Source organism: Pyrgilauda ruficollis, unplaced genomic scaffold, assembly GCF_017590135.1.
Source record: "Pyrgilauda ruficollis isolate IOZ18807 unplaced genomic scaffold, ASM1759013v1 scaffold44, whole genome shotgun sequence".
In the NCBI taxonomy this organism is placed as follows: Eukaryota; Metazoa; Chordata; class Aves; order Passeriformes; family Passeridae; genus Pyrgilauda; species Pyrgilauda ruficollis.
In genome coordinates this window covers 1,270,503-1,296,669 of record NW_024525934.1, presented here as the reverse complement: position 1 = coordinate 1,296,669, position 26,167 = coordinate 1,270,503, and the positions used below count along the sequence as shown (strand labels likewise).

Here is a 26,167-nt window from a genome sequence, read left to right as displayed (position 1 = left end):
ATCTGGCTATAAACGTTTATCTTGTGTGGGAGGTCTTAGTATTGTAATATGTATTAGAAACTTGGTATTTTTCCAATCAAGTCTTTCTACTTCCATTTACATATATTTAATTGTAAATATTCATTTTCCTACCTGAAGCACTTTAAATAAATATACAATAAACACAGTCTACATGGAAGGGGAGTGAAGAGCTGAGGAGACTCGCAATGAGCCCCAGAATGGCTCCAGCCTCCACGCTGCTGGTGAGGAGCAATGCAGGATGATCCCTCCTGAGAGCTTGTGGGGGGTCTTGTAGATCGAGTTGGTGATCTCACCCTTTTGTCTACCACACTGAGATCCTCCCTGCCAACAAGTAAATCACAGCTGACACAAACTGGCATCTGCACTAGCAGAAATGGTGATGGCTGGCCAAATGATGCCCTCTCACACAGAGAAGTGGATTTCCTCAGAGCCCAACCAACCTCAGTTTGCAGTCTTGTCAACACACACTCCTATTTTGCAAGCACTGAAACACACAGGTAATAGAATGAACAGACACGGTAACCCCAACTTTATTTAAACAGAGTGCACAGAAACTCTCAGGCGAGCTGCTGTCCTCTGACCTCAACAGTGCTGCTCAGCATGGTCAGCAGGGGCAGTGCTGCCTGCAGCGGGACCCTGCTTCGGCCCCGTGCGGCGGTGAGGCATTAGGGAGCCTGGAACTGCTGAAGCTCTCCGCAAACATTCCCCAGGCAGCTTTCAGCAGGCACAAATACACACCTCGAACACACTGGGGCTATGGGGGCACTGGAGGAGTGCTTCTGTCCACTGCTGTCACCTAATGCAGTCCTGATGTAGGGCACAGCACTCCCTGATGCACACAAAAGCCCCAGTCTGTGACAGAAAACTTTTTTTTTTTTTTTTTGATGACAGAAATAACATTTTAGAAGGATAGTTTTCAAGTTGAGATGCATGGAGTGAGGACAACTGGAAGAAGGCTGGAAGCTATTTTTTCAAGATGAAGTTATGAAATCAAATTGATAGAATGGGTAACAGTGTGGATAAGCATGAAAAAAGCAAAGTCTTATCAGCTGTTCTCCCAGGAGATGTAAGTTAGAAAGAAGAGAAAGACTTTTACATACTTGAACCACTCCTCAGGCATGATCAGAGGCAGTAAGTTACAACACAGAGTACAGGTTAAGTATGAGGCTTTGTCCATTAGTCATACTTGAAGATTTCCCACCTCCCCAAGATATCCTGCACCAAATTAACTGAGTATTACTGCAGTCATAGTGACATACTGCTACAGTGTGCATTTATTATTTAATAACACCAAACTGGTGAGCACTCCTTATCTGCTAAGAGACCCCTTGTACCACTTCCCATGAGAAAGTGATACTTCATTGCTACAGTACATTAAGAGCAAAATTAAGATTTATTTTCAAGTAACTGGATCCAAGGCCAAACGAAGAAACTAATGTTACCTGTTGACATATGGGGCAATGTGGGAAGGATGCAAAAGACAACACCTTATGTTTCATGCTTACACTAATGAACCATGGTTTGTTGTGGGGTGTATCTATAAAGTGAAAATAAGGTAAATGGTATCATAACACTGACCAAGTCAAGTCAGAAGAACTACAGGAAGTAAGACAGCACTGTTGGAGAACAAAACAAATGGAGTGCCTCTTCTGAAAGTCACATAGAGGTTTTTTTGCATAGATTAAAACTTTTATCATGATGGATCATGAAGTGTAAAGCAGTACTTGTGTCTATCAGAAAATTCTATTTTATGTGCGAATTTGAAGCCTTATACATGAGGACAGATAGAACCCTTTTACTACATTATTGGAGACTTATCAAAACCAGGATGCTTTTTTCTTGAGAAGATGAAAAGTACAGAGATAAGCAAGGAAATAAAGACTGAAATTTTAACCAATAATATTTTTGTGTGGTTATCAGAGGAATGTAATAATTAATCTTTTAATCATTCTAAAGATGGTGTGAAATCATAATATCTCATCTTTTCCAGCCTCAACCTGCCATTCTTGATCTGAATTACAAACAATAAGAAAGGAGATGATTTAATGAGCAACTTTGTCATGTTGCCATTTTGCCTTAGTCAAAGGCAAATATCTAGTTTTGCCTCTAAACTAAAATGGAACAGACTTCTGTTTCAACTATGCTCACAAATGAGGCAAAGATAAATGGAAAACTTATGGCTATTTTAAAGCTAGAACCAATGTCTTCACATTTTCACAGACACATAATCAAATACACACTGTTAAGAAGAAGCAAACACTGATTTACTAGAAAATAAAATTCATTTTGTGAAGAAACACACATGTATGAAATTTAAACTAAGCTAAATCCAAAATGAAAAATTTCACTCACAATGGCAATAGGTATGTTCTTATTATGAAAGAAAAAAAAGTGTCAGCATGATTTAATCATACTCTATAAATAGGCACTTCAATAAAGTATATATTTACACTGGCTTTCTGGATGCTAGGGCATCACAAAGTAGAATGGCTTTATTACAATGGATGGAAGATGGCAACTACTTAGAACCCAGTGCCAACATGGATTATAACAAATCCAGTGAGTATTTTGTTTTTCAATTATTCATAGAAAATTTAATCCTGATTAAGTATCCTTGGGCAGGAATTCATGGGTAGTTGATGACTGAAACCAACATTTATTTGAAATGCTTCTGTTAATTTAATCTGTGTATATGGCTTAATTATGATTGAATCCTCAATGTAACAGAAATGAATTATATCAGGATTAAAATTCTAGTACCACATCACCCATTCCATTTTCTTTGCCTTTTTTTTCCTCCTTTAAAAGATGCAAGGCTGCTGTTTTAATTACCTTTATGTTGCTATGTATTCCAAGCCTGAAAAACTGTTCAGACCTTGATTATTGGATGAAATATTTAGTTACGTTTACTTTTTTTTCTTTTAAAAAGGAAGATATAAACCCTATTTACATTCCCATTAGGATTTTAACCAGTATGAACATTAGATGCAAAAAAAGGCATTTCTTTTACACCCATGATAAAGGAAAGTTTCTTGCAGTCAGTTGTGAACATTTTACATATGTTTTCTAGATCATTCTCCCTCCTTTCTTTCCCCATCTTTTACACTGATACATAAAATGCATTTTCTCTAAAGCATGAAAATAAAAAAAAACCTTTTACTCATCGTTATGCATCACACCAATTTCACAACTGGCCTATTTTAAACTTGTTTGAGCATGTAGATGTTTTAAGAACTCCATTTTACAAGACCTTCAAACTTAGTACTGACACAAAGTAATGGCATTTTTGGTGTCTGTGAATGGGAGAGAAAAGATTCATTGTACTCTTCTGTGATACAATTCAGCAACACTTGTTAAATAGTATCTATAAAACTCTTCAAATTATGGATTTTTACACTCCACAGTATTTTTAACACATTAATCTAGGAATCTTGTCAGACCAAAGGTCTGTGAAGTGCTTTGATATTATCACTCAGTTTTCCAGTGAAACCGATGTATCATACACTTGTGACAAAAATACCTGTATATTCAAGTCATTATTGCACATTTATTACATAATGTATTCTTCCTAAACATCTCAGAAGTGATGTCGATTTTTATGTCCAGAGGATATTGTTAGTGGCAATGTCACTGATGACAATGAAGATACTTCCCAATATAGACTATGAGACAGAAAAAGTCTGTAGAGGATAACCATGGAGATGCACTGACAGAGGATAACACCTATGGTAATAATCTAGAGACAAAAAAAAAGAGAGAGAGAAAGAAATAGTAAGTAAAAACGACTCTCTCACTAAACAAGCCACAATAAATTTCTATCAGCATGAGTGCTCGAGGTTTAACTTTAAACCGTTTAACAGTGCTGCAGTTACAAAAGATTTGAACATGCATTTTAAGTCCAGGAATCAGACTCTCACACCTGGGTGTTTTTAAATCAGTAGATAGCCCTGGGCAAGTCACATAACCCTTCTGGCAGTCTCTGTTCTGGGGAATTTCAGACTTGCAATTCACCACCCATGCAGTTTCACAAGCAGAGGTGATGTTTAGATATTCTATTCTTACAACAAACAGAGTGGGGGGGGGAGGAAAAAAAGAAAGCTTGGAAACACTTTGCACTAGCACAATCAGGAGCTGAGGATAGTGATTTATCAATCTCACTTAGCCAGATCTCTTTCAGTTCAAGTCTCTTCATCTGCAAAAGCTATGTAAGGCTGTATTTATCAAATGCCTAAAGGTGTAACTTGTTTCTGAGAAAGCACAAGTCTTCAGTTTATGTACAGGCAATCCTTTAAAATGCATGTTTTTCTTAAATAAGTATGGTATTTATTGATTGTGCGTTTTATTGTATTGAGGTGCATTTGAAGAAGCAAACATAGCTGAATTATCATAGTGTAGGAACTGCAGCTGCATATAATGGTTAAAGTTGCTCAAATGCAAGAGCAGAGCAATTGTAGTCTTCCTTTAGTAAGCTCAAAATGCTGCAAAAATACTACTTTACTGATCCTACCTCTAGAGACTGTCCTCCTGCTCTGAGGATGTTTTCATCAAGCAAAACAAAAAGTCTCTTCATTAGTAACTCTAGAGGAATCAATTTTTTTTCTGCCCAGATTTCCTTTTTTTTTTTTTTTTGGTAAATCAAACACAGAATTTAATTTATTATTTATATTTAATAAGACCTTTTTCTTTCCCTTACATATCCTCTACACAAATAAAAGCTCATTTTCTGAATATATTTGCATACAAATGCACAGATGGTTATAAGCATAAAGAAAAGAAGCAAACCCTATGCTGGAATGAGGTACTCAATCACCTGAGAATAGTGGTGTACTTCATCTGAACATGGCAGGCTGCACACAGAGAGTTCTATACTTCCCAATACGTTTAAGCAACCGAGAAACTCAGCGAATCCACCTTTGTTTTTAACTGTTTAGAGCTTACAAACTAAACAACATATTTGGACAGACTTCTTGATCTAAAGAATACAGTTCAGCTACAGGTTCCCTGACCTATTTAGCCACATAAAGCTTTTAAAGGATGAAGACTAAAAAGCAAACAACAAAAAAAATCCACTGATTTATCTTTCTACTCCCTTTGTTAAAAGAATCTCCAAGGTGTTTTTAATTAAAAGCAAACAAGCAAACAATAAAACAAAACACCCCCTCCACATTTTCCTTTGACTTAACAATCTCCCCCTCTCCCTCCCTTAACCTAGAAATGATTACCCTTAGATGATTCGAGCCCTGTATGCCTTTGTAAAATATGACTCACGTTAGCATCAATGAGAGCTGTGTGACTAAGACTTTTCAAGTTGCTTTGGGGTCACAGGATTAACAGCCTAAGAGCATGAGTTTGCTAACAAACATTAAACATGAAGAACAACTACTATTCAAATTTCATCTCTTTTATCTTCCCTGTACATACCTTTTCTCTTTGATATTCTCTGAATATTACAGCAATGGTTGCAAGACATGGGTGGCACAGAAACCAGAGAATGCAGGCCTAAAAAAGAAGATGAGTGTAAGTTGTAAAATGACTACATGCCAGCTTAGAAGAAAGAGATGACAGTTACAGGAACTACATTTACATTTCTGTCTGTTTTATGAAACCATTGTTTAATTTTCAATCAACATAACGAAAACCACACAATGAAAGGTGGGATTTCTGTTTTAAAAAGCTCTATACTCCTTGTCAAATTAAAATGCCTACTTTAGAGTATGATGACAGGGTGCAATGTAATCAAATCAGACACTTTAACTTTCTTATGGAGGGAAAGAGTTTAGTGTTTCAGTCAACTGCATGCCACAATTACATTTACAGACGAAGGGATCAGTTTGTTTGATGTAACCCCTACTTTGGCAAAGGTGATGTAGAACTCCCTTTTCAGTGTGCTTCTCTCCACTGTGATAATCTGGTACAGCCCAGCAGCCAGGGACAGAGCTAGGCAGACTCTGAGGCCAATGAGCAGCCCGCTCGCCAAGCCATGGTGCGAATGGTAGCTGTGGTGATCTGTATCTTCAAGCTGCTCCCAAATTAACAAAAAGCTCTGAAAAAGAACAACAGCAAAGTGCACTTAGAGTAAACCAGGTTACATTAACTCTCAATTAACCTTTCCACCACAGATTAAGTTACCTGGTAATGCTCTACTCTACTTGTTAGGGACTGCCATGCTAAGCAAAAAAACCCAACAAACCCAAGTCTGAAACGCTTTTTGCTGTGACCTATTACTCCAACTGCAACTGTCAGGAACAGTCTCACTTCTTGGATTCTGTAACTTTTAGAAAGCTTGACAAGTCAAAGTTTCCTCTAATTTGGATAGAGGGAATGCAGCACCTTAGAAAAAAATGTGAGATGATCACCTGCACACTCGTCCTACTCTGCAGGAAGACCACTGAAATGATTTCACAGAGCTACAGGGAGGTGTCTCCTTTCACTTGTGATCCACAACCTGTAAAGCTTGTTTCAAAAGCAGGCGACTACGCCTTTTCTTTCAAAATCCTAACAGGATTCACTTTTCTTTTCAAAGATGGGGAAGTAAGAGGGTGGTGCTGCTGCCCCTTTTATACAATAGCCTTAAGGCTCAAGCATTCACCCAGGTTGAACTTGGATCTCCCACAATTCCCTTCTTTGCCTAAAGGATATCCAATTCACATCTCCCACCTCCTTGGAGAGTGCTGCAACTGCCAGGCTATAGGGTGTTCTTGGGTGGGCCACTCTCCACCCCTTCTATTGAAGCTGTGCCATTGTGGAGAAAAGAATTCAGCATTAGCTAGGTCAGAAACTGTGAGCGAGCCTGACTCTGCAAACACCTGGCTCAGAAACCTCCTAGGGTCTAGGAAAGGGAGTGTCACAGGCTCCAAATGCCATTCCAACATCTGGCCGAGCACTCTAGCCAACAGATAACTACATAAAAGATAGTAACCCCCTCCTTAACTCCCAGCATTGTATCCATCTGCTGTGGAATCCAATTTTCTGGGAGCACTGTGAGAAATAATATTGATATCCTCCAAGGAAAAACAGACTAACAAGCACCTAGTTTCTGAATATTAGTTGTGAAGAAGGCGCCAACCAGTTGCATAAAAAAATGTGTCTTGCTGAAGAACACCTTTTCAGGACTTTGGGAATGCTAACATTATAAATTAGAATACATAAAGTTTAGAATCTCAGAGCATCATGTAGCAGATGAATGGCATTTTAGAACTTGAATATACACTGGAATCCACTCCACCTACTGCACATATCTAACTTGCACTGAGGCTTCAGGTGCCTAATAAAGCAGGTTTTTTTAAGAAAGGTAGGCAAATTTGATGAGTGAAGTAGCTCTGAAAGTCTCAGAAGCAGACATTGTATGGCTCAATTTAGAAATATAAATTAGTCAAATTCCTTTCTGAACACATTCAAAGGCTTTCTCACTACATAAAGACAAAAAGGTTCCTAATATTAACTTTTTAAAAAATGTGTAATCCACTTGTGCCTTCCAAAGGTGGGTGGCCTTGAGTCTCATCAGTTGAGTATTAGAATAATTTGTGCTTAGAATATCCACAGAGTAGTCTCCTGCTTTCCCCCTCCCTTACCTAAGGGGGACACAGCCCTGTCATTTCACAGCTGCTCTCACTTCAGTCACTCCTCAACCACCTGGATGGAAAATGGAAGGATGGGAGAGGGACAGACGTAAAGCATGCATGTTTTCAACATCACTGACTACTAGCAAACAATCTGACCAACAGGCTTTGAATGTTCTCACCCTAATGCTCAGAAAAAGAGTGATTTCAAGCAAACATCTTCAAATGATTAAGTTACTTGACTGAGAATTCTGTCAAAGAGTAAGACTGAATTAAGACTAAACTGCTCCCAAATCAGTGAGATACAACGTTACCAAACATTGTGCTGTGTCTACAGCACTAGTTTTGGCAAGAAATTGATGAATTCCTATCACAGAAGTTATTTCAGTCCAGTCAGAACATGCTCAGACAATGAACAACAGTTCTACCAGTTACAGAACCACTGCAGTTTTGTGAGCATTTTCCCTTTTCATATTTACATTTGGGAACAGCCAAAATATTTAACTTCCCTGGACTGTACATAATCTGCTTGAGAAAATAAAAGACTCCCTGAACTTATGTATAGAATCTTCCTGACTCGAGCATCTGGGGGGAAGCATATAGGCTGATGGAGACAAAACTGTGACACTGCTCTAAGAAGAAAATATCACTGGAACCTACCTTACCTTAAAAAACAGAGCTCATGAAGGCCTGAATTTTCCTTAGTCTACACCAAGAGTAACAGCAAAGAAAAAAGCCACTTTCATGGGAAGATGACAAAGAGCTGGAGTAAAGGGATCATGAGAACAAAGCCCAAATTCTCATAGGATAATAGTGTCTGACAGCAGAGTATGTTCTGGACCAGCCCTTTAAAGAGTGTAAACAACACAACACCAGTTGATCAAAGGCTGTGTATGGTGACAGGAATGGGAGATCACAGAAGTCCAGTTTCCTTCAGCTTCATTAGATTATTCCAAAATAAGCAGAAGGCAGAGGTGTTAGTGGCAGAGATGGAACTGTCAGTGCAACAGTGTAAACTTGGACAAAGTAAATGTATCATTGCCCTTTTTATGAGCTGGGGCTGTTCTCAATCACCTGGGAAAAGCAGGATCCTATAGAAAACTCTGCTATCAAGTGTTTCTAGGCAAAAATGGATTAGACAATCTGTTTTCGAATAAGAAAAACCTTCACAGACAAGCATGATGTTGAAGTTAAAATCCTATCTTTAGCTGTGAAATATAAAAAAAATAATTAAAATTTGAGAAATCAAGGCCAAGGAACCCTAAGGTCCCTTACCTTGACCACAGAAAGGCAAGTATCAGCTCACTTAGCTGCAATATCAGGAACAAACTTAAAAACACCAGACATCAGCCTGCTGAAGTAGATATCCAAGACATCTTTTGTTGGCAGTCAGCAAAATTATGTTTGAGCTCTGAGAAGAAATCAGGGGAGGACAATTTTGATTGTTATTCAGAAGAACAACTGTGCTTAGGCTGTAGACAAAAGAACTGGATGAGAGAGGAAGCTAAAGAGCTGACTCACACTATACATGTCCAACATTATGTCCAACTATATGTCCAACATTAAAGTCACTTCTTCATAAGATGAAACAGAATGACCATCTCCTTGTTTACATAATACACTGTTCAAAATGCCTGACTTTACCTGTATATAATCCTGACCTATCCTGGCTCACTGGACCAACCACTGTCCAGTACTGACCTTCCTCTTCAAATACTAGAGGAATGGTGGCCACAGATATTTTCCTGATGTTCCAGATATACAAGCAGAACCTCCACATCCATATGAAGAACCAGACACTCTTCCTTTATGTCATGAGAAAACAATTATGGTAGAACTCCTCCTTCCCTTCACGATGCCAACACTGACTTTATGACAAGCCAAGATAAGGTACCAATCTCCAGCAAAGACAGGTTCTCATGGGACAGATCACCCCTGAGAGGCAAGGGGAAGGGGGAAGCAAAAGGGAAATTAGAAGGAACAGCAAGGCAAACTAGCTGTTCCCAACCATATCTAGTACTGAGTTATCTGATGTCATGCAATGCAATACAGCAAAAAATGGTTTAGATCTAAGGTCAGAGGCAGAGCTGATTCTGAGCACACCTAAGAACCCCTGTGCAGGGTGATGTCTAATGCAGTAAGATTCTATGCCATTTTGATCAGAGCAATCAGCTATCTTTCCAGAATCATTGCCTACAGTCTGGTCAGCCTTGAAAGTTGAAACTTCTTAGGTCTATGTGATGGGAAGGGCCTGCCATCAATAAAGTTCTGTACAAGGTTTGTGCCTCAGCAGCAAAAAGTGGGATTTTTAATGAATGCACAGCAGCCTGGGAATCTTTTATTCTGTGGCTGAAATAAAGAACAAGTTAAGGCAAAAGGAGATGCTAAATGGCAGACTTGTCCCTCCTTTGAGATGTTACCTCTTTGCAGCTGCAAAGACCACAAGACATTTGCTGACTAGGAGGCTGTGTCCACCCAACACTGAAGGCAACTCATAAACACAGCCCAGGAAATTGCTAGTGCTTCTGAAAGAACAATAAGAAAAAATCCATAGCATCAGTTCCAAGAGGAGAAAAACCCCTGAAAATCTGCTGAGCAATTTGAACTAGCAAACAGGCTCAGATAAATGCAGTTTTGACTAGCAAGCTAAGTTGAAGAATAACATGTTTTCTCAGGCTGTCCACTTTCTTGACATCTCTGAAGATGAGGACAGGTATGTGAGAATGTCAGTAAAACTAACATGGTGCAATCTCTATCTGCTGCATTAGGTTAATGCACACAGTTTCCAGCAGCCTCCACAGCAAGTCCTCAGAACATCTCTGATTATTCACATGAAGTTTGTCCAATCTCTGGCATAAGAGGAAGCTGGTTCTCCCATAAGAATCTCTGGGAAAGATCAGAACAGGAAGAAGGTTATTCTACATTTTTAGCCATTGAAAGGGCCCATTGAGTGTTTATAGCAGGTCAAACATCCATGTCAATCTAGACTGACCAGTGAAAAACTGTCTAAATCCTGTTTTCCTGAGCCCAACAGCTGCACTCTGTAATTAGGAGAACAAATCTGACAGAAGGTGTATTTTGTATGTACTGAACCACAAGATGGAAAATATCCTCTCCAGAAGGCATACTCTTAGTGTGAGGCAAATTCTGCTGGAGACAGTCGACACTGATATGGAGGTGCAAAACCACTTAGGCAATGACATAATCCAACACCCATATTGTGTTCCTACAAGACTCCTGCTGAACCTGATGCTCCCAATGGTACCAGGAGATGTGGTAGAGTTATGCCTTACTGGTGAAAAGTAAGATAGACAACTGTGTGCTAATGCAGCTCCAGTGCTGCTCCAAGAGCCAAAAAGTCTTGGGGGAAGCAGCCCACATGTATGATGCCTGCTCCACTTTTACCATAAGTAACAACCAAAACAAGATCAAGCTGATTATACTGGGTGTCTTTTCTATGTATAGTAAAAGGAAACAACAATGAAAAAGTTTCCAGTCTCAAGCGGCAGAGTACTAACATACCCATACATATGCACAAGTGCAGGGGCATGAATGAAATTAAATACTTTAGAAGTCTTCTTTACTACCACCATTTCTGGTGCTGGATAGGTTCATTCCACCTTACTTTGACACCCATCTCTAAACTTCAACAGTCCCATTGACCTTAATAGCCTTTGTTTTATATTCTTAATTAGCAAGAAATGCCAGCTCCCAGCTATTCTTAATGTTCTAGAAGTCCACTTATTTAGTTTAGAAGCAGCACTAATTACAGATACTACCCAAATGGCACAAAAATCTTCAGTATAATCTCTTCCTCATTACTGTCTCCAATTTTTCCCTGATCTTCTCTTTCTCAATGGTTTTCAGATTCTCGTCTTTATGATGTGATTTAAAAAAATTTGTTTACAAAAGGCACCACCAGGGTTGAATGATTTCCATTACAATTTACTTTTAAGTTACTGGTTTACTTAACTTTCTAATTTATACTAATGGAAAATATTTGAATGAAATTATGTGTCAGACCATTTGTATATTTGCAAGACCAATCCTGCACATGAACCTTTCAAGAATTCCTTTCCTTATATTGATTGAAAGGACCATTAGACATTCTATTTTAGTGCTTCCAAAAGGAGGGCACTGATGATTTCCGTGTTTTCATGACAAAGACTTTGTCACAATAGCTGTTCTTGTCTTTCCTCCTATGCTGCTGGTTGTCAGCCTGCATAATGTAGTTCACAATGCCTCAGATGCACTGATTACAATTATTTACAGGACCACATTACAAATCAGATCAATAAAATGACTGTGCAAAAAAATATTTTTTTTACTTTTTCTTTTCAGTCTAGGTTGTTCCACTAATCTGTTTCACTCTATAATGCTACAAACAATTGGCACAATCAGGAGTTTGGGAAACTGTGGGAACTTCTTAAGTGGTTTTACTGCTAGACAAAAACATACTGTGGAGCTACATCTTAAATTGTTAAAGTAAAGAGAAGGTGGTGTTACCTATTAGACATACTGGGTGCACATTATGCTGTGGGCTTTTTTCCAGTCTTAATACTCCCTCCCTCATAAGATTAAAATATTGAAATTATTTGGTTCACAGTTCTGTCATACTTAATAGCAGCTGTATACTTCAGTGTAAGAATGAATATGAAATACAAACCTGTGTAACAACAACTACTACAGCAATGCCAGTAGACGCTGGACTGGAATCCCACTGAAGAGGTCTGCCATGAGATTTCTTCATTCTGCCTATTGTCCAACCCATACACAGACTCAACAACAAGTACAGCATTTGTATCTGTGAGACTATGTCACACACTATTCAAAACAAAAGAAAAATGAATAAAATTACAATAAAGTTTTGGGTTTTTTCCTATATCAAAGAGAAATGTTCTATATACCCACAAACGAACGATGGATGCTTATGCCTCTGTATCAGCTCTTAATTTTGATGAGTTAGATTAGATGAGGTTGCTTTGGCACAAAATGTGGCTATTTTGTGGAGTTTCCAGTGACCAAACAGATCACTATCAGTTTTCCTGCAGTTATGCTGCAGATCTGCAAGAACATGGGCACAGTGCCATGTCTTTCCAAATTCCACTCTTGTGTCAGAATAGTCTGGGCTCAGCAGTCCATCTGCATAAATAGACTTATAAATGCTAAAGAACTAAAATCATATGTATGTTAATCATAGTGCAAATATGCAACACGATGAAATGAACTCCTTTCTTCACTCTGAAGAACTTTTGTTCAAAAATCAGATAGTTACATTGTACTTTGAATTAATTGCACTTTGTCTTGAGGATGTAGTAGCTTCCAGAAGAAAGCACAAATATTTAGGACAAATTCCACTCTGAGATACTTAAAGGGGAAAATATAATGAATAACCCTAACACAAACTTCATTTAGATCAACAACTTGTCTGTATTTTATTTTATTAAATGCAAAGTACCTTTGCCTCATTTTGCTATGTCCATTTTTACAACTGTTTGGGAACAATTAACACATACTCCATAAAGTTACATTCTTAATCAGTGTCTCAAACTTGTGTTTGAAGCTGCATCAGAATAAAGAAAACTTTAAGCTAGGATACATTAAAGTCTTTATTTGTAGGCTTGTTGCAGTGCTACTGACAGTAGAAAAACCTGAAGGTTTCTTTCTGGGTGATTGTTAGCTTTAGACCTGGTAAGTTTTAGACTTAATGAACAATTTTAAAGTTGGTGTTGGGATCTGACTCATTGTACTGGCATAGCAGAGATGTAAAAGAAAAATATACCCTTACACTATGTATATTGTAAATTTGGCTCAGAAACTAGAGATTGGGCACTACACACAGCAATGCTTTCTTTTTTGCTTCATTACTATTTTAGTTCAATTAAATTTTTTCCTTATTTGTAATTTTCACTTACACTATCAGGTACAGAATAATATTTCTGTCACAGAAAAAGCAAAGCTGTATTTTTGTACAACTGGACGGTATTAAAAAAGATAAATATCACATTTACTAAAAATATTCACACAGGAAATGTTGCCACTATACAGAAATGAATATGGATACATGGGAAGTGTGTCGAAAGAAGATCATCTACAATATTTCCCTGACATCTAGCAATACTAGCAAAATAAAGAGTATAAATCAGACTTCAGAATGTAATTCCTGGGATATGCTCAGGGTTTACATGCTTAAATGCTTCTTAATGTATTAAGACACCTTTGCTGTTTAAGATCTGTCAAGAGCTTTTAGTAAATACAAAATTGGTAATTCTTTAATAAAATCAACCAGCACTGATTTTGGGCAAAAAAATGATAATGGAATTATTTTCCAATGCTATCTTATTGAGAGACAATACTCACTAGAAAAAGAATTGTTACATGAACGAAAGGCATGCCAAACCAGCGTCACAAATCCAAACTAGAAAAATGACTGAATAATTCTGTGTGTTATAGGGAGCATTTTCTTTTCTGTCCTTCCTTAAGATAAGCTGCCCTACAAGGTACAGCCAGACATCATCTCTCCATCATATCATGGATATAGCTACTGCTCTGCTTCAGTGTGCTAACAATTCAAGTGGATTCCCACACAAATTCATGTAAGACAAAAATCCTCAACCAGCTTTAATCTTTGACATCCCATATACTTTGCTGGAAAGAAAAAGGGTGAGAAAAATTTTCAAGGTTACAATAATCCCACAATATTCAAGGTCAGGGTAAAATCATGTTACTGAGATGATACCAATTGTCTGATTTCATCACAATTAATCTTTTTTGACTATTCAACAGACACAATAATGGTCTTGGACTTTTCACATTTTATTCTTACCAAAAGTTAAAAGGACAGCATTTGCAATGCTTCTGAGCACCAGCATTATTTGTGTGATTTATGCGATTGGGTTAGGTGGTTAATTAGACTGAGGATCAGCTCTTTATACATGGTCAAGACTACCTCATACTAGGAAAAGAATAATTGCTTGAGATGGTATCTGAACAGGTTTTTAGAAAGATATTCTGGCCACACTGCAATTAATAGAAATTTTAACATTTATTTCTAACTCAGATTTCTGCTGCCATGTAGAAAAAATGGTATCATCTTTCCCCTTCAAACTATACTATTCCCCTTCAAACTACTACTTGCCATCAGCCATTCTTCAGAACTGTAATTGCCACAGAAGCTTTTCACATTTCTATTACTTCTGCTCTCTTACTGTTTTGGAAACCACCAAATTCAGAGATAGTAAGAAAGTAAAAACTTTCCAGCTGAATTTAAGAAATTCAGCTACTGATTCAAAAATAATATTCATTATAAGCTTATATAAATAAAAGTGGGCTTTTTGACTACTACACATAAACAAAAAAAAAATCTAACATGAAGCTATTCTCTCTGAAGTTCTGGCTGGATAGTTAACACTAGGGTGGAGTTTTGACTACCTCCATATTCTCCATTTTATTTCATTTCATGAGATGAGAAGGAATGTTTTATTACACAGTTGCTGGAGTGGCTGCAAGGAGCTGCCAGCTCAAATGGTTAAAACAAGAAAGAGGCAATTATTGTGGTGCCAGGTGCCATCAAGAGGCTGGTAATTCCAACTGCAGCCTTCTAAATGAACTCTACAAAGGGAAATGTTTCTCTGTACAGGCTGTTACTCCCCAACACTATCACACCACTGCAATAGTACTTTCTTGGGGCGCTTCAAGCCAGCCAAAAGGAAATGTATTTGGCTGGAATGAACCCCCAATACTTCCAAGGTGAACTGCAGGAAAAAAACCCAAAATACCCAACAACAACGGAGAATGAAGAATGGAACAAGATTAAGTTAATGCATTTTGGAAAGGTATGCTACAGGAACTTGGAATATCTATACAGAGTGGAGAAAAATGCTTTGTTAGCATGAAACCTCCGCATAAGCATTTTTTGCATCATGCTAATCATAAAATTTGCGCTGTAAAATACTTGTCCATTTAATAATTGTTAAATTTGTCAGTGAAATGACAAATTATATAACATATTATGAAGTTTCCTAAAAAGCTTGGCTTTCTAGATCTAACTCCACAAAACTCTTCAATGTACTGTAAAACCTGTTCAGGTGATATTCATGCCTAAGTGTTCGTAGCAAGGAATCTAGAGACAAAAAAATCCTTTGAAAAATCCTAAACAATATCACAGATGTGTAACTTCAAATACAGTTATTGTAAACACATAAAACATTTTTTTTTCTCAAACCTCCGCGCAAGCATTTTTTGCATCATGATAATCATAAAATTTGCGCTGTAAAATACTTGTCCATTTAATAATTGTTAAATTTGTCAGTGAAATGACAAATTATATAACATATTATGAAGTTTCCTAAAAAGCTTGGCTTTCTAGATCTAACTCCACAAAACTCTTCAATGTACTGTAAAACCTGTTCAGGTGATATTCATGCCTAAGTGTTCGTAGTTGTAAACACATAAAACATTTTTTTTTCTGGAGAAGCAATTTTCAGTATTTTATGTTAAAAATCAAATTACGTGATCCAATGTAAGTATAGTCCAGCGACAGCATTTGCTAAAGTATTATACAGATTCATGGGTAGGAATATGTAAGAAACAAGGGACAGACTCACATTCTGCCAGACTTCCCATAAAAGGAGCTCCTATCCCATCTCTAGAATAACTGAAAAAAGAACAAAAAAGATTGTATTTTTAAGTGGGTGTGTCTTAAATGGGTGTTCTCTCTCACAAGTACATGCTGTTCAAAACTCAGTCCTATGTTTTGCCACAATCCCTCCCAGGCAAATCATGTACTGATCTTTACAACACATTGTTCTTCAAGTTTAAAGACTGAAAGCAGAAAAGGAGCAAAGGTACCTTGAGAAATGCAGGTAGTTGGCAAATGCTGAACCAGCCTGCAACAGTAATGCAATTGTCAACACCTTTAATACACCATGCATAGGTCCACGCTTCCTAATTGTTTGCCACAGGGACTGTGCATATATGCATGCAGTTATGAAGTATGCTAGGACAAGCAGGAAAAAGAATTCATGTAATCCTGTGGGGAAAAAAAATACGGCTTAATTTTACAAAGAAACGTTGCTACGAGGAGCAAATAACCAAACAAACAGTGCAATCATTACTATCTTCGGGATTAATACAATCAATGGGAAATACTTAGCAAGTGTTACCCAAAAGTGGTAGTACACGTAAAAGGTCTAAATCCTAGTCAATTTTATCCAATAAAATCAGTGAATTTTATGAAAGAACTGATTACTATTTGATCTGACAAACTGTTTTTAATCAACAATACCTTTTCTGAGCAGAGAGGTTTGCAGCAATTACCAGACCAGTATAAAGTGACACTGTTTCTTGATACACACAAAAGAATTGTAGTTCATTTGATCAGTAAGAAATATATTTATTAAAGGATTCATTTTTAGCTCTTTTTGCTTGTTTGTTTGAATCTGTAAAGGCACAATCTGAGGTGAGACAAACACCAAACAGACTTCTATTTAATCTTTTTAACCACTGGGTGTCACCCTTCCTCCACATAAAGCAGCTTAAGAAGCACAACTGATCAAGTCCGAAAACTTACAGATAAAAAGTAGCACAGAAAACAGTAATTAGTTTTTATCATTATATATATATATATATATATATATATATATATATACACACATATATATATATATACATATATATATTTCAGTTTGGCTTCCCTTAAGACCTGGATCCTGGAAATCTTTTCTATTGTCAGTAAGCTTTGCAACCCATCAGGAGCTCCCAAAGGGTGAAAGCCAGTGAGAAATAGGCAAAAACGGGTAAACAAATACTTCTCATAGAAAACTTGTTTTCATTGTCCAACCTTCCTTGAAATTTAATGCTGCCCATAGAATCAGATTCTAAAAAAAGCTTTTTCTCCAGCAGCAAAATAGCTCTGGTAAAAGCTCCCAGCCAGCTCCCCCCAGAGATTGGGAAGAGCAAGTAGAGACATTTCAATATCTGAGCTGAAAAACATTAGAAATGGATGAGTTCTGAATAGTAGCTAATATTATAGCTTCTTGGACTGAAATTAAGCATTTTAGACACACATGCAGGAAAATGGGAGAAAAAGAGCATAAGGTAATTAAGAGGATTAAAAATTCCAGGCCACTCTGCTTCTCTTCTACACCAATACATATGCATGATTTATCAATGAAAAAAGTATGTGGTATAGATAAAATCTTTCTTTCTGCTTCAAAAGATACCCACTGAAGCTGGCAAGGACTTTGCAGATAAAAGTTATTTCTCACCATGATGAGTGAGAACCCTTGGAAAACTGTTTAGGAAAATCAACTAGCTTTTAACAAACACTAAGCATTCCGACCATAGACAGAGTGTAGATTATTGGTTTGAGACCAAAAGGGGTTAGGAGAAAGCTGCACTGAAAACCAACTATAATAAATAAATAAATTTTCAACCTGTCCCCTATAAGTTTCCTGACTTCCAAGGAACCTAGCTGACAGACAAAGTAAAATATAATTTGAAATATCTTATTTCAAAAATAAGAAATGCTCTTCAAAATGCTACCTGTTCAGCTGCCTTTAGAAATCCTAGATTCCACTGACAGCATGTCTTATATAGAAGAGCCCTACTATATAAAATAAGATTACTTGCCAGGGATCAGAAGTCAGGCCCCCTCATCTCTGAAGGAAAACAATCACAAGGTGACAGCCTCAAGTTCCTTCCCATGCTTTCCTTATTATGCATTTAATTTTTGAGATGTCCTGTATCAGGCCTAAAGTAACTCCAGTGAAGGAAGACCTAACTAAAACCTTCTGCAACTATATAATTTTTAGTTGCTTGCATGAAATAAGCAAGAAATGAAGCTGGATCTTCTCTCTGATACCCTCTCATTCTAAGTTCCTATGAAAAAATGGCAAAGATTATTTCCCAGAGATGCATTAAAAATTAAACTAAAAAAGAGAGAGAATGACAGAGATTAAATGCTCCTCAGCTGTTTGAAAGCAGACCAATCCATGTAGCTTCAGGATTCACAGCAACAATGCAGGTTTTAATTCTGAATCAACAGAGATGTTCCTCTGCAACTCTGGAAGACATGGCATGTACAGCTCACCTTGCTTCCTACTTGTTAGACCTAAATACATTCATCCAGCACATTTACACACCTCCTTACTCAGCACATAAGCTGCTCAGAGTTCTGCTTCCCAGTGCCCAGTCTCCCAACAAAACTAATACAGAGCTGAGATGCCTCTGTAGGAGGTCTCTACATCACTTTAGTGGGCCATATGATGCCATGTAGCTGCTTCGCCCCTTGATTTAGGAATTGCTCCTTTGGCTATTAATCTTCTTTGAGAGTAAGTTAATTCACCTAGAATTCACTTCTGAAGGCCAAATTCACCAAATAAAAATTGGCAAGTTTATTGAACTGAAGAAGTTAAAGAGAGAGGTTATATCTGATTATGAGCCTTGAAATTCTGATTATTAACGTGCTACTTTCTTGCAGATTCTGCTGAATATTCCAGTGAATATTTTCTTCCTTTCAAAAACTGAGCTGCCTTTGTTCCCGCTATATTCTCTAGAGGTCATGAGTGACAGCAGGGCATTTGATTCCGAGCACAGCAATTAGGCTCATCCTTGGTATATTCAGGTTCACTCTGTATAGGAAGGAAGACTAAGCCTACAGAGTCCTTTCCTCACAACAGACCCAGGTGAGTGACAAGCTGATGAGGCCTCCCAGAGCAGTGATGCTACTCACTGCAACCAAGAATTCATTAGGCTGGATTGTCCAAAGCACACAAGTTTATGTAGGCATTTCTTTAGCTGCTGTCTTGAGTTTTTCTTTGGGTGTTTAAAGATTTAAAATTACATTTCTTAATTATAACAAAACCAGGCCTGACAAACCTCATCTACAGCCTGTGACTAAGACACTTATAAAGGTCTAAACACTGAACTGAAATTGTACCAGCAAAATGTTTTACCGTGCACGTACTCTTGCTGCACAGAATCAAGTTTCACACATTTAAGGAATTGCACTGATTAATTAAAATCAGGTATTAAGTTTATATTCAAGTGCAAGATTACAGTTTCAACATGTTCAAAATATCTATCAGCAAAGATTTGAACACTGACTTTTCTTGTGCACCTACACTTCTAGTTAGGCAAGTTTTGGAAAGTCAGTCTAGGGAAAGGAAACTTTCTGTGATGACAGAAAATGAACTCAAGTTTACTCTTTGTACAAAAACAGAATAAGAAATATAAGAGGCTCTGCTATCCATTCCCCATACTCTTCCAAGCATAGTAAGTACTGATTTGAGTAATCAGATCCTTAACTTACAAATCTAATTTTAAGAAAAAAAATCTTACCAGATTCCCCTGCGCTAAAGTGATCTAATGGATTCCCTTCTGCATCTGGGTTTAGTAAGACCATTTCAAACTGAATATCCTCGGATTCAGAATAATTCTCTTCGCAGGTAAACTTGTCTACATAAAACACATACCATGTTTCCGGATAAGGAATCTGGGACACTGTCAGATTTTGCTCTCTGTGGTTCACAGTCACTTTGGAAGAAAGCAAAAAAAAAAAAAACAACAAATAGGAGTAAATACTTGATTAGTTTGGTTTTAGAAAACACATGTTTGAATGAAGATAAAACTTAAATCTGCAGCATCACACACAGGTTATAAACTACACACAGTAGAAAACATACTGAGTTTTGAAAGCTATCTGTAACACCAGAGACCAGACCTCCAACTTCAGCTTTTGTTTCAAGTAGGTGCAGGCAAGGTTTGGTGAGGACACCGCATCCCACCTTTCAGCTCTGCTGGGAGGGCTCCTTCCTTCCAGAAGCCAGAAAGTGCAAAGTATATCCTTGGCTTAGCACATTTCCATCCTCTAGTTCTGTATTGACAGGATTAGCGATTCTGTACTACCCACCAGGTACTTCTGCAGCATGAAAAATACCTTTGTGAAATTTATTTGACTTTGCTTTTGAAGAGATTTAGAGCACCAAACAGGAACAGCTGCATGTGAGCTCAGTAAACAAAACCATGCATGCTTCAAAGGTGCAAATCAGTATTATTTCACAGGATCTTCCCCAAACTGTAACGTACTGAATTTCAAGTGGCAGCTGAGATCTGAAACCATTGTGTAATCAAACTGCACATTTCAAATCAGATTACATTTAAAAATGACTACATAAGATACTCATGTTTCATGTTCTTGCTATCTTACCACTATTTTTGCCTAAAAACAACAGTTAACCAAGCAGAGTCTCCTCTAAACAAACTCCTGATGCAAATGAAACCTGTGGCTCTCTATGTTTGGCTGAAACTACAAGAAACGCAAGCAATGTCACATTGACTACTGAACTTGAGTGCTAATCAGCTCAATCATTTCTTTGCAGGAGAAATAATAACAGAATAAGTCACCTTAATAGGTAAAGATGACAATGGCTGAGGATGAACAAAAATTTCATTAAAACCCCAAAAAACTTTTTTTTTGTGAAAGGCCTTTCTAAATAAGAGCTGCAAACATAAAATCTCATTTTCCCTAAATATTTTGTAGACAAAATTTAGAAAAAATTTCTAACTTGAAGCCTACCTGTGAAAAACTTCCATGCAATTCCAATGTGTTTCAAGTACAAAAAGTTACTTTCTGTTCTCTTAAGGTATGAACTGAGAAACATTAGAATCCAGTGTGAGATACAAAGTTGTGTTTCGTGTCAGGTACATACAGGTAGTGTGTGTACTTGTGATTGTGATTTGTGTGGAAACTGATCATGGGACAATGGAAGAATTGTAGTGTATGTGTCCTTGCAGCAACTGTCATGAGGTACAGATTTGGATGACACACAAACCAGTATTGCATATGGTGCTTAATCCAAAGAGAGGCAAACCATGGCTGGCAGGAGTGGCTTTACTCCCCATGTCACCTCTCAGCTCAGCTTGACACTGTGTTATTTGCACCAAGAGTAAGAGATCACACAGAGTGTGTTTAATCAGTTCTCTGTCAAATCTGTAGCTGATTCAGAAGCAGAAAAGCAATGGATTTTGCCCAAGATCAGCAAACAAATCCAACTCACCCTGTGGTCATACAACTCCTAACAGAGCAGAAAACAATGAGTACACTGCTGGGACACAGGAAAGACAGACTAACTGCCAGTTATTCCAGCAGCACTTTTGTCCAGCTCTGATGAAGGGTAAGGAAACCACATCCCTACAAATGACATCTGCGTAAGGTCTCATTACGACAAATGTTACATGGTTGATCTGTTACTCTTGGGATTCTGACTGCACAAAGGAAATGTATTTTAAGTGACTACAGCTTCTCTTTTAAATACATTTGAATGAAGCATCTAATACTAATTTAACTTCTCAGAGGAAAATTTATGCTTTAAGTACCACTATGATAAATGGTGCAAAAATTATTATTTCAGTCTGTTTGTCTTCTAGTTACATAACTCAATGCTTCAGTGTTTTACTCTTCTTTCATTTAGATGGATATTCAAGTTAAGCTTTATCCTGATTAGCTCATCTTTAATACTGTATTAAAAATTTTCTAACATGTTTTATACATCGAAGCATGACAGATTTGTGCTATCATGAAAACGTAATTTTATTTTTGTTTCCTCCACTTTGAAAAATGCCATTTCCATGGAACTGGAGAATGGGAGCCTCCTGACAAGTGAGAAACGTTCCTTTGTAAACAAGAGACAAAAAGACAATCTACATATCCTATACTGGTATAACTCTTAGTGCAAACATTAAAAACAGCTGAATGTGAGATTCAGTAACAAATATCAAGTTATAAAAGTGAAGGGTGAAATAGCATTAAGTTATAATACAGGAAAGTTATAAAGTAAGGTAGCATGATGCAGATTAATTTTTGCAGGAAATAAAGACTTATCATGAGGTAGTGAAAGAGCAGGTTTACAAGCACAAAATTACTCTTTTACTTTGTACTTGGGCTACTCACTCCCACCTTACAAGCATTTGCTCCACAAGTTTAGAAGCAACTGCAGCAGGTTTCATCACTTTGCCTCTAGTTTGTTTTTCATTCCACTGCAATGAAAGTCACAATTCAAACTCAAGTCACAACTCAAACAAGCCAAACACCTGACTGTCCCAAACATTCAGATTCTTTAGTTCTTCAGTTTCTTAGTACAAGGGTATTCTTCGTAAATTCTCTCTCATACCCAAGATAATCTATTTTATGGAAAATTTGAGATTAAAAACAAAAAAACACAAACAAAAAGAAATACATTTACTCCAAGCAGAGCTAAAAAAAATTTCTCTGTACTGAATGACTAAATGAAAACTTCAGCCAAGTATGTACCCTTTCTGAGTTGTGAACATGTGAAAGCATGAACTGGAACTGGTCATAAGGTTTGGCTGTTTCCATTAAAGCCATTGTTTGTCATGGATTTAATTTTCCAGCAGCACATTAAATCATAACTTGCCAACCAATTCTTCTGAAGTGATACAAAGAAAGAAATCTTATTTCCTTGTAGTATTTTTAATTGTAGAAGACCGAAGTCCTAGTTGATGCAAAGCCCAAATTCACTGAAATGAATATTCTAAACACATAGATAACTTAACAGAGTTCTAAATATACAGCAACTCTGTAAGGAGAAAAAAAACCCCAGTAACTCACTTGTCAGCTGAGCTTTAGAGAACTTCTCTGTACAGCTGTGATCTTGGACACTGCTCTCCACCTTCTGCCATTCCTGTGCTTGAAAGAGGTGAAGTCTAGCGGATTTTGCCACAGCTACTGCTACGTTCTTGATTCTGACACACAGAACAGCATGGTCACCTTAGTATTTAAAAAAACAAAATCAACTATTCTGTCTTGATGTCAGTTACAAGCAAACAGTGTGGCACAGATTTTTCTTGCATGTAGCTGCAATACACCTTAAAATCCTTAATTTTTTACCACTACTTCCTGCTAGAATGATTTATGGTCTTTCAGAAACAATTTTTATGTCTCTTATTAAGAAACCAGTGAATGTACAATTGTCTATGATGGTACTTAAACAAACCTTAACTATAGGATAAGTGTCATTAACCTTCTCTACTACAAACAGCCTTCCCTCCCCCCTCTTTTTTAAAACAGACTTCCAGATAATGTTTTTTACTTTCCTCCCTCCCACCCCAAATTTTATTGTTTCCAAGTTAAAGACAGTGCTTCAATAGCCTCAATAACTTGTTCAAAGTCTAGTATTTTACAATCTCTGTGGAATGACTATGAGCACCACAAGGTAGCTCTTAAGTCTAACATCAGAAGAACTTATGTGAATGGACTTTCATATTATGGATGGATTAGAGCTAAAATACTTAATTATAGATGACATATTGATGCAAAGAGAAATCAAACCTCCAAAGTGTTCTCTAATGTGTCATTCTGCTATTCTGCATAATCACAGAATAGCAGAATGGCCTGGGTTGGAAGGGACTTGAAGGACTACTTAGTTTCCAACCTCCCTGCTGGGGGACAGGGACACTAGACCAGGTTGCACAAAGCCCCATCCAGCCTGTCTTTAAAAACTTCCAGGGATGGGGCATCCACAACATTTCTAGGCAACCTGCTCCAGTGCCTCACCATCCTCACCGTAAATATTTTTTCCTAATATCTAATCTAAACCTTTTTTTTTTTTCAGTCTGAAACCATTCCCCCTTGTCCTGACACTACAGGCTGCATCTTGACACACAGAAATATTTTAGTCCTTTTAGAACTAGCTCATTTGACAAAATTTATCTTGCCTGAGTAATTCTACATGGTTTTCATAATTTCTTTCATATATTGCCATAGACTTCTTTAACCTAGGAGTATCCTAAATTACAATGTAGAATTTAGTGGAGAAGAAAAGTCATTAAATTTTATATGAACTACAGTTTAGCTAAATTTTTGAAATATTAAAAGAAGACTCTAAAGAAAGCTTCACTAAGACCCAAAATAGTTGTCGGTATTCATGGAGGAAGACAAGTATTTATATGCAAATAAGCAACATCAATTTATACAATTATATCTGAACACCTACAGTACTCATCTTCAGTTTTGACATCTTTTCTCAGATTTAAACAATGCATTTTTTTCCTTCAGGTCTATTTAGAGCACTCGTACAGTTAACTTCTAGGACAATGCTAATTAACTGCTTTCAAGTCACTTCATAAGCGATCTCCACCCTATCTATCATTCCTCATTCAGCACTGGAAGGTCATGCTCCAGCTCTGGTTTGCTTATGTCACGTTTTCCTGCTTCCCGTTAGATTTTGAAGCACTCTGCAGAACTGTTCTGCCACGAAGCTCAAAGGGAAAGAAAAAGAGCCTGAGCTACCGAAATGCTGAGCACGCAGGAAAAGCAGGCTGACCAGCACAGCCTGGCTGGACATGGCACTTGTCATGGCTACACACATCTCTTTCTGTAATTAAAACTTCTCTAGCAAGCACAGCGAGCCACTGCTAGGGCTCTCTTTCATCAGGATAGCAGTCAGGAATTATTACTAAGTAATTACTGACTGTCAGAAATTATTACTAACGAGGAGTTTTTAACACGGGAAAGAAAAGCCATTGGGAACAACCAGGTGAGAATTTCACATCCTGATGCGCGGTGTCACCAAGCCCACACAGCGACGGGGCACAGCGACGTTAATGACCGCCGCCACGGGGGGAGCTCCGGAGGGAAGGAGCGATGCGTGTCGCAGTGAGAGCGCCTCTGCTCTCCCGGGAGTGTCCGCAGGGCTGCGGGCGGCGAAGGGAGGCACAGCGCTGCCCCGCTGCCCCCGAGCCCCGCGGCACGGCACGGCCGCTGCCAGCCGCTGCGCGAGGCCGCCCCGCCGCCTCCGGACACGGCCCGCGGCTGGCCGCGACCCCCGGCCCCGCTGCGCGGACAGCGGATGGGACCTGTTGCACGTCCCGGCAGAGGAGGAGAGAGAGGGAGCAAAGGCGGGAAGGAGAGTGCGAGGGAGAGAGGCAGGGAAGGATGGAGAGCTGCAGGGCTGACCCCGCGGCCCCTCCGGCCGCCACCGGTCCCCCCGCGCCCCAACGGCTCCTCACGGCCGCCCCGTTCCCCCCCGGCCCCGTTCCGGGACGGCACAGCCGCTGCTGCCCCGCTCTCCTGCCCTCGGGGCACCCACCGTGGAACTGGAAGCGCGCCACGGGCCGCCACGGCTCCCGGCGGGAGGCGGCGCTGGCGAAGCCGCCCCGCAGCGTCTTGCCCGCGGCGAGGCCCCAGCAGCCAGCGGCGGCGGCGGCACTGAGCAGCCACAGCAGCCGCCACCGCATCCCGGGAGCCGCCGGACACCGCGATCCTCCTTGCCCCGGCCGCGCTGCCCCGCCGGGGCACGTGACGCCTCCCGCCGCGTTGGGCGGGAGCGGCGAGAGAGCCAATGAGGGAGCGCGCCCGCCCCTGGGGGCGTGACAGAGCGGCAGGCCCCGCCCCTGCTGCAACGTGTCCCGTTGCCGGGTCCGGCCGTAAGTTGAGAGACCCAGAGTCGTAAAAGAGATGGCAACCAGTTGCCGCTGAAAGCGGAGGCGAAGCATTGGTCCTTTTCACGTGCCGCGCTCGCCCCGCTGCCGGTGGCCTCCGTAGACGGTGACAGCTCCGTTCTTGG

At 38.9% G+C, this 26,167-nt stretch overlaps 1 protein-coding gene across 1 annotated transcript; it reads right to left on the bottom strand.

Moving 5' to 3' along the window:
• Window positions 1–3,554: 3,554 nt before the first annotated feature.
• Window positions 3,555–26,096, bottom strand: GPR180 (G protein-coupled receptor 180). Its single transcript, XM_041478269.1, has 9 exons — window positions 25,691–26,096; window positions 23,212–23,370; window positions 19,923–20,117; window positions 16,431–16,611; window positions 16,187–16,236; window positions 12,247–12,404; window positions 5,873–6,064; window positions 5,443–5,520; window positions 3,555–3,757 (listed from the first exon to the last, which is right to left on the bottom strand). Exons 1-9 carry the CDS (start codon window positions 26,094–26,096, stop codon window positions 3,599–3,601), a joined length of 1,578 nt encoding a protein of 525 aa, XP_041334203.1. The 3' UTR covers window positions 3,555–3,598.
• Between the last annotated feature and the right edge of the window lie 71 nt (window positions 26,097–26,167).